The following is an 8,922-nucleotide window of genomic DNA, read 5'->3' on the forward strand; positions in this document are numbered from 1 at the left end:
ATTTTCACCAAGTCTTTCAGAAATACGCTACAAGTGCATGCCACACGTGTCGTAGTATTGAATAACGCTTAGCCGCTCGCTGTATGTAACTACTGTGTTCTTGTACTGCCTTGGCTTCTTCTTGGGGCCGTACTTCGACACCGGCCTTCCGATCTTGGGCAAGCGTTGTGGCTGATCGTCTGTGAGCTCCATGGCACGTTTGTGAATGGCCATGGCGTCTTTCGTTGGCACCATTGCATTTTCGCGCGTAAAAACCTCCGAAAAACATTTCCATCTATAAATTGATATTGTATTACATTTGGGGATATATATAAGGGATTGGAGTTTATTGCCCGCGCGAAGTGACAACTCTGAAAACAAATTCGTTGTGAGTGGTATTATTTATCTAATTTCACGGGTGTCCGACTCGTAATGAATGTCCGACTCGTATTACACTATACGGTACACACACTAACTGTTCATTCCATTTCCAACTATGACTTGACAACATCCAAATGCACGCACACATGTAATGTACAATGGACTTGGTCAAATTATGGGTTTTCTACCCTTGTTCCTAACATATACTTCGAAGTAACATATTGTAAATGAAGCCTCTCTCGGGTCCGGGGGGCGGTCGCGGCACGACGAATCAGCTTGCTTGTCATGACGTGTTGATGGATTCCCAAGCAAAGTGATATACGACTGACCATATGTCGTACTTATGTAAACTCCACGTAGTAATAATATAAATGTTGCATTATTTCTTTTTGCCTTTTTTGCCTCCTTTTTTCTTCTTGGCTGCATATTCCCTGCGGACGACCGACCCGCGCCACAAACTCTGGATGCGAATCGCCGCGTTGTGCAGTTTCTACACATAAGAATAACCTCCATCAGCAATCCACGACACGGCGGCACCTTATGTACCTGGATTTCACGGCGCTCTTCCTCTCGAATAGCTTCAAGGATGCGCTCTTCCTCTTCGATTCGTGCTTGCTCTTCGTCAATCTAGCCCTCACGTCAGCCTGTGTTGTTCGTCGTCCTAGGTAGCAAGTACGTTTTACCTTGACAAAGTGTTCGGACAGGGCCTGGAACTCGTTCAGCTCTGCCGTGTACCGCTCCTGCAACGCGTCGATCTCGGTCGTGACCGCGAGCATGTCCTGGTCATACTTTTCGATCGTGGACGCGACTTCGACTGCGATTTTGCACTTGGCCTTGCGCAGCGCGTCCTCTACCTCTCGATGGTCCATCGTGTTCTTCTGGAGGCAGTTGTTCGTGCTGGGCGTAGGTTTCTAGCAACGCTTGCATTTCAATGCTTTGTTGATCGTACGCTTTTTCCAGGGTTTCTTTGACTTGGGTTTGGATCAAGAGAAGCTCGTTCGCGGTGGCCTACGTACGTCATCAATTAGTGTACGAACATCTCAATCGTTCAACGACCTTGTTGATCGTGGCCAGTTCACCCTTGAGCTTCTGCAGCTGAATGTCCAAATGCGAAATGTCGTCCTCTTTGGTTTTGCGCATGTCGCTCAGCTTGTCTCGTAGCTGCACCAGATCGTCTTCGGCTTGTTTGCGGCGGTTGTACATGTTCTCCATCGAGTCCCGCTTGGACGTCTCGTCTTCCACAGTTTTACTCAGCTGTGAAAACATCAAGTCTGTCAATTCAGACAGAAACCTGATCAACGTCATCATTTCGTCGCCGGGGTCCGCCGGGGACGCCGACGTCGTGCCGAAGAACGTCGTCACCACCACAGGATTCTCCCGCATGTGGCGACATATGCTGCGCACTGCCAACTTTATCTTTCCCAGCACGTCCTCTCGCCGCGCCGCGTTCGCATCCATGTTTTCATACCCGTCGTCCAGCTGCCATAACTGCTCCACTTGGTCGCCGACCGCTGACACCCCGTTCTCATGCAGCCGTCCGATCAAGTGGTAGTCTCGCTTCAGTGGAACGTACGTCAAGTAGTTGAGTCGGTCGAGCATGTCTCCCAGGACCGCCATCACCCGCTGGGACTCGACATTTGTCAACTTGTTCATCGGCCCTGCCGACTTGCCGCTTGGTGAGTTGAAACCGGTGGAGACCGGATAAGGTGTCCGGATAATCTCGTGACCTTTCGTGATTCCCGACATCTTATTGGCGGTTCCAGATTTTTGTCGAAAAGATCGATGGATACCACAAGGTTCGATGAAATTCGTAATGATCTGGCGCATCATCGGCGGCGCCGTCTTAGCCTTCGTGAGGACAGGATCATGCGACGTGACTCCATGGAAGCCATTCACAGCTTTGAGACCAGGACACCTCTTGACATACTTCCCGTTCGACAACGACATGCGGGATGCGTCCCCACAGGGCACGACCAACCAGACCTCGGTCAATATAAATGTGACCTTGTCCCAGCACTCCATCCCCAGCGGAGTGAAAGGCGTGTCGGCATACTTCAATGGAGAGAGCTATGTAGAAGTACAGGTGAACATTAACAGCAACGTGCACCCGGAAGTGACGATGGGAGCATGGGTGTTCATTCCCGAGTACCATGACAACCATGCCCCTCAAAGCAACCCCACAGCCGTGTACGACGCATCCAGGTACGTCGATCAAGTTCCTTTCCTTGGATACAACGTTGAACATACTGTACCTTCGTGCGTCGTTAGTTTTGTCTTGACCCATACGTCGAAAGGGTCGTTTGAACGATCCGTGGGCATCGACTACCGCGGAAAAGGCTGGTGTGCATTCACAGGCGGCAGCAGCACCGTCAACGACAGCAACAGAAACGATGGGATCCTCGGGGGCATGCCGGTGAAAACCGGCGTCTGGAGCTTCGTGGCAGTGTCGTATTCCCGAGAGTCCGTGCTCTTGTATGTTGACGGCGACCGCACGACGACGTCCAAGAATTCTCTGCGGGTAGGCGACTCCGTCCTCCGCATCGGGTCTGGCGGGTACCCCGGCAGCAGTTTCTACGGGTTTATGAACGACGTGTTTGTGTACAACGCAGCCTTGACAAGTGGCGAATTGGACTTTCTCCGCACGACCATGGCCCCGACGCTGCCGCCCGCCGTCGGGTCGGCCGGGTATGCACTGCTGTTTCCATCTTCGTCGTCCATCCAATTCGTGGCCCCATTGCCCATCGACGCTGATCTGACGACGGCGGTGACGCTGGCCATGTACTTATCAGTGGACTTTTCACACGATCCTCGGGTTTGTTTGGGGGCACTGACCTCTGCCACCACGACCCATACAATCTACTTGGACGACCGATCCAATGGACTCTTCAGTGTCGAGGTCGTACAATCCAATGGCCACGTACAGTCGTCGACGTGGACGACGGGGGATGTGGATTTACCCACGCAAAACACGTGGGCGCATCTGGCCTTGGTGTGGACGGCGGGTACACTTCAGTTATATCTCGATGGCCAATTGAAGGTATACATCCAACACATTTTTCGTGTTTGTGTGTTGCTTCTGAACGCTGTAATTAGGGTGCCACAGACTACCCGACCCCTTTGATCCTTCCGCAAGCGATTGGGCAGTTGTGTCTTGGTGCATGCGATGATGGCAGGACGTCATACTACGGCCTCTTGGACGACATATCTCTGTGGAACATAGCTACTTTCGACTTTGTCCACAGGAACCATCCCCTACAAGGCGACGAAGACGGCCTCATCGGGTACTGGGATATGAACTACGAGTCAGACCAGCTGCCGACTCTGGCCATCGAAAGCAAGGCCATGGCCACATCAACCAAGCTCACGGCCGCCATTCGCATCTTGGCATACTCAGACCAAGACACCACCGGTCACACGTTCTTAGCTCCGTCATTCGCCCCCATCGGAGACCACGTCCAAGCCAAAATGAACCTCCCAACCTTGGTGCTACTCAACGTCTCGTACGTTGGACTGCCCCTCCGTCCACCCACAACCATCACAAAACTCCCAGAAAGAGGCACGTTGTTCGCCAGTTGTTGGCCAACGCATTCATTCGATATGACCACGGCCATCACAGCCGTGCCGTACACTTTGCCGTGCCCGCGGGTGTACTTTTTGACCGATCCGGACGACGCCGGCGTCAACTATGCGACACTGGAGTATACAGTCCAAGGCAGTCACGTTCCCCGACTGGTCGTTTTCGACGTGGCTGTGGAACTGATTCAACCGCACTTTTCAATGCAAGACCAGGTCGTCCAGCGGCTCGGCGGGTACCGCTTCGAAGACGTCGACACGGCCGAATACTTGGGCACGGTGGATACGACGCTGGTCATCACGTCATCGCAGGACCACGTGCAAGTGACGCTGCCTCCCTCTGACGTGGCATCCCAGATCACGACCACGTCCATGTTCAGTCAAACTGTCCACCTCCTGGGCGCCCCCGCCGACGTGACGCGCGTGTGTGGCCAAGTGGACGTCCAAACGCCCAGCGCCCATTCGATCTCCACTCAGTTTTCCATTCGAGTGGATGACACTGGTCCGGCCAACGATCCGCTGGCGATGTACTCGCAGACGCTGGGCGTGCAGCTGATCAACACGTTGGGGTCGATTCCGATGCTCGACGTGGTTGAACCCACAGTCGCGTACGTGCAAGGCAGCCAGGTCGTGACCATCACGGCGCACCAACTGCACCCGCGGATGACGTGTCGCTTTGGCAACGTCACCACCCCCGCTACGATCATATCTCCGTCGCAAATACAGTGTCGCATACCTCCATGTCCAATGGGCAGCGGTGGGGGCGTCGTGGCGCTGTCTGTGTTGTTCTTTGGCCAGTTTGAAAGCCGACCGGTGCCGTTCGCGTACGTCCCGCCGATTCAAATCCTCAGCGTATTCCCCACCGTCGTCAGTGCCATGGGCGGGACCGTTGTAACCCTCTCGACAACTACCTCGTTGGACGACGGCTTTCAGTCCATATTTTGCGTGTTTTCCGACCCCCCACTGTTCCACGTGGTAGTTCCCGCCTTGACGGTGACACTGTCGCAGTTGACATGTCGCGTACCGATCCTTCCATCGTCCGTGGTGATGCTGGGAGTATCCCCTAACAACGGAATCGACGTCACCACCGCCCCGACGCCACTGGCCGTAGTCGCCCCTCCAAAAGCCATCTGGTTAAGTCCGTCTTCTGGGCCAGTGGGGGCCTCCAAGTGGGTTCACGTCCACGGTCTATATATGTCAGCCCAGTCATATTGCGTTGTCGACTCCAAGCGCACGACCAGTCGATTCGACTCGCCGACGGGACTCTGGTGCCAGATGCCTCCGTCTTTAGTTGCCCGGACAGTTCAAGTGTCGGCCGCCATCGACGCCACGCCCGTGGAGCTCCCGGCCCTGTCTTATGAGTACCAAGATGGCATCTTGCTGCAGTCCATATCCCCTGCAAGCGGCCCCGTCCGTGGCGGCACCGTTCTCGATGTGTTTGGGTCGCACTTTCGCAACTCCCCAGCGTTGCAATGCCGGTTTGCACTGCTGACGTTGGTCCCAGCAACGTTTGTGTCGCCTTCAGCTATCCAGTGCATTGTTCCGCCACTTTCCGACGCTTCGACGGCCGTTGCCGTGGACGTGACGTCGAATGGGGTGGACTTTTCCGCAAGTCAGCTGATGTTCCGACCTTACGATGAGGTTCATGTCACTCGAACGTACCCGAGCCTTGGGCCACGCAGTGGAGGGACCCTTGTGACAGTGTTCGGTGACCACTTTACCCCGTCGACGCTCATGAGTTGCATGTTTGGAGAGAATGTGACACTGTCCACGCCGGCCAACGTCATCAGCTCCACCATCGTACAGTGCATGTCGCCTAACGTTGTCACAGTCCCAAGAACCAGTAGCACGACGTTTCGACTGAACGTGAATGGACAGGACATGGTCGTGAACCCACTGGTGACGTTTACATACCACGACCCCATTCAAGTGACCCAGCTCAGCGTCACGAGTGGGAGTGTGCTGGGGGGAACCACCGTTCGAGTGACCGGGCTGTTTCCAATGAGTCTCGTGTCGCTAGTCCGGTGCAAGTTTGGGACGATCAGTGTATCTGCGACAGCGTTGTCGTCGACGGAGCTGACGTGCGTCACACCATCGCAACCGACGGCGCAGGTCGTGTCCGTCGCCGTGGCTCTGAACGGCATTCAATTTGAAACCACAAGGTTCGAGTTTGACTATTTCACGGCGCCGTCCATTTCTATGGTGGAACCGCGGTGGGTGCCCCAAGCAACCACGAGCTCCGTCCTCGTGTTCGGCTCGTTTCCGCCGCCGTCCGCCCAGATCAACGTCACATGCCGAGTCGTGGGAAGATCTCAATCGAGTATGGCGGCAATGGCCCAGTGGGTAAATTCGACGGTCCTCTTGTGCGGGCCAGTCCTGTGGAGCACCGTAGGAGACGCCGCCGTGGAGTTATTGTGGAACCAGGACATGGTGAGAACCGGAGCGTCGGCCGTTTACGTGCATCCCCCCGTGGTCGTGACCCGGATATCCCCGTCTGTCATATGGATTGGCGCGACTGGTTCCGTCGACATCGTCGTGGTTGAAGCGACGAATGTCATTCAATTGGACACTTTGGTGTGTATTTGGAACCGCACAATCCCAACACGAGCGCTGTACATGTCCAGTTCGCAAATCAAATGCCCCACGCCGTCGATACTGCCTGTTGGGGACGTCAGCCTCGCCGTGTCGTTGAATGGCGGCCGGGATGTGACCGCCGCCCCCACTCTCTTGTCTGTGCGGCGGGTTCCTATCGTTCTGTCCATGCATCCTGTTCAAGGACCCAGCGGCACGATCGTGTCCTTTTCACTGGCTGAGCCCGTCTCTGCAGCAGCAGAGATGCCTGTACAGTGCCGCTTTGGAACGGCCAATGCGCTCCATCAAGTCCAACTAGCAAATGCCACGTGTTTGCAGTGCACAGTGCCGTTGGGGATGGCAGATGCTTCGGTGGTCGATGTGGTGCTGGTCATGAGCCCTGTATCGCAGATCTTGACTTCGTTTCAGTTTGCAGTGACCAACCCCGTGTCGGTGCTGCAGGTGTTTCCTTTGGCAATTGGTCTCCACGACAACTCGACGTGGATTCAAGTGTACGTCGACACCCTACTGACTTCCACCACAGCGGTTCGGTGCAAATTTGGATCCATCGCTACAGTTCAAGGCCTACCAACGTCGTCACAGGGATTTCGATGTCTGGCGCCGCTTCAGCCCCAAGAGACCTCCTCTCCCCTCCTTATCTCAGTGGCGAACCGTCCGCTCCAAGACACGGGGGTTGTCCTTTCCTTCCAAAAGCAAAGCGTTGTGGACATGCATCCTCTGGTTGGTCCCATATCTGGCAACACGACGCTGACATTCTACGGCTCGGCCTTCCCGCCGGGGCCGTACCAGTGTCTATTTGACAGTCACATCTTTGTTATGGCAACATTGACGCCATCCCCTCTCTCCGCAGTACGAATCCAATGCGCCACTCCAACGACGACGGTGCCCCACAACGCCACCGTGTCACTGACAGGAATCAACGGCCAAGTTCTCGACTCGTTCTCGTTCCAGTACGTGGCACCCCCAAGCGCGACAGCCTTGATCCCAAGCGTCGTTCAAGCGTACAGCCCCCGGCAATCGCTTCAAGTCGTCGGACTCGACTTTCCTCCCACGTTAGTGTGTGCTTTCCAAGTCCGAGACCAGTGGGTATTAGCACGCACTTCGAAAAGCAATTCAACCCACGCCACGTGCACGTTTCCATCACTCACTGCCTCCTCCACGCTGTACCTGTCGACCAACGGCATCGACTTTACGCCGTCGCAGGTGGCGCTGACGGTTGTGCCGCCAGTAACCATCACGAGTATGGACCCCAAAGTGGCGACAGTTTCTGGCCCACTGGTCAACATCACCGTGGTCGGAACCGGCTTGCAACACGTCCAACAGTGTCACATTGGTGCTGACGTTGTGGTCGTGCCACGTATTCTCTCCAACACGTCGCTGGTGTGCCCTCTACCTCGCGACCACGTACCCGCCCAGGTACCACCCACCATATTTAAAACAAGTTGGTATATATGATGATGATTAGTCTCTTGGGTTGATGTCGTTGGAGCTAAGCGTCAACGGAGTGGACGTAACGTCGAGTGGCTTGCAGTTTCGATGGGTTCCCAACTTCACATTGACGTCGTACGCCCCGAACTATGGCCCGGAAGACGGCGGCACGATCTTAACCATCGTCGGTGGGTGGTCCAACTGGCCTACCGACGTCGCAATCTACTGCCACTTTGGCCCGAGTATGGTATCTCGTGGCACTTTGGCGGGCGATCACACGCTGCACTGCACGACCCCTCGGTCCATGCCCAACCAGTCGCGGAACATCGGCGTCTCAGTCGACCGACAGACCGTTCAGTTGGTCCGTCCGCCGTTCATCGTGTATCCGTCGCTTGCTGTCACGCGGGTGGTGCCTTCCTTTGGCAGCGTCAACGGGAACACATCCGTGTTGATTCAAGGCACGAATTTCCAAAACACGTCTCTGTTGGCGTGCAAAATCGGCGACGACGTCGTGCCCGCGCGCTTTGTCAGCGCCACATCCGTCCAACTGACCACTCCTCGACGCTTGGAGTCTGCCGGTGGAGCCGACTTTTACCGCGTGCCTGTCTCTTGTTCGCTCAACGGCCAAGACTATTCAACGTATGTGGGCAGCTTTGAGTACCAACCGGTCGTGGCGCTGCAAAGTGTCTTTCCCAAGCGTGGGTTTGCAAATCCCCCAACAAATCTACTTCTGAAAGGGACGTTTTACGCTACTACATCAGGAGCAGCAGCCACCTGTCGATTCAACCAATCCCAACGTACCAACGCAACGGTCACGTCACCGTCGACTGTGGAGTGCCCAACCCCGTCGCAGATACCCCCAGGAATTGTCTCCGTGGATGTCTCCCTGAACGGTGTCGACTTTACCTCGTCCGGCGTACAGTTTACACTTGATGGTATGTGACAGAGCGTTCGACACTAGGTCTCACG

At 55.3% G+C, this 8,922-nt stretch overlaps 2 protein-coding genes across 3 annotated transcripts in view; one reads left to right on the forward strand and one right to left on the reverse strand.

Annotated features, from left to right (window-relative positions):
• Nucleotides 1–702: 702 nt before the first annotated feature.
• On the reverse strand, nucleotides 703–2,053 carry H257_15483 (hypothetical protein). Its single transcript, XM_009843603.1, has 4 exons — nucleotides 1,417–2,053; nucleotides 1,044–1,368; nucleotides 907–987; nucleotides 703–850 (listed from the first exon to the last, which is right to left on the reverse strand). The coding sequence occupies exons 1-2, from the start codon at nucleotides 2,011–2,013 to the stop codon at nucleotides 1,144–1,146; spliced, it is 822 nt and encodes a 273-aa protein (XP_009841905.1). The 5' UTR covers nucleotides 2,014–2,053; the 3' UTR covers nucleotides 703–850; nucleotides 907–987; nucleotides 1,044–1,143.
• Nucleotides 2,054–2,173: 120 nt separating this feature from the next.
• H257_15484 overlaps nucleotides 2,174–8,922 on the forward strand; it is a gene marked incomplete at its 5' end in the record, with an annotated part of 39,426 nt that continues 32,677 nt past the window's right edge. For both annotated transcript variants that reach the window (XM_009843605.1, XM_009843604.1), the window contains 4 exons: nucleotides 2,174–2,562; nucleotides 2,629–3,397; nucleotides 3,454–7,941; nucleotides 7,991–8,888. In XM_009843605.1, the coding sequence (XP_009841907.1) occupies nucleotides 2,174–2,562; nucleotides 2,629–3,397; nucleotides 3,454–7,941; nucleotides 7,991–8,888 (6,544 nt within the window). The remainder of the gene's footprint in view (nucleotides 2,563–2,628; nucleotides 3,398–3,453; nucleotides 7,942–7,990; nucleotides 8,889–8,922) is intronic.

The sequence above is a fragment of the Aphanomyces astaci genome, assembly GCF_000520075.1.
Source record: "Aphanomyces astaci strain APO3 unplaced genomic scaffold supercont1.70, whole genome shotgun sequence".
Taxonomy (NCBI): domain Eukaryota; phylum Oomycota; class Saprolegniomycetes; order Saprolegniales; family Verrucalvaceae; genus Aphanomyces; species Aphanomyces astaci.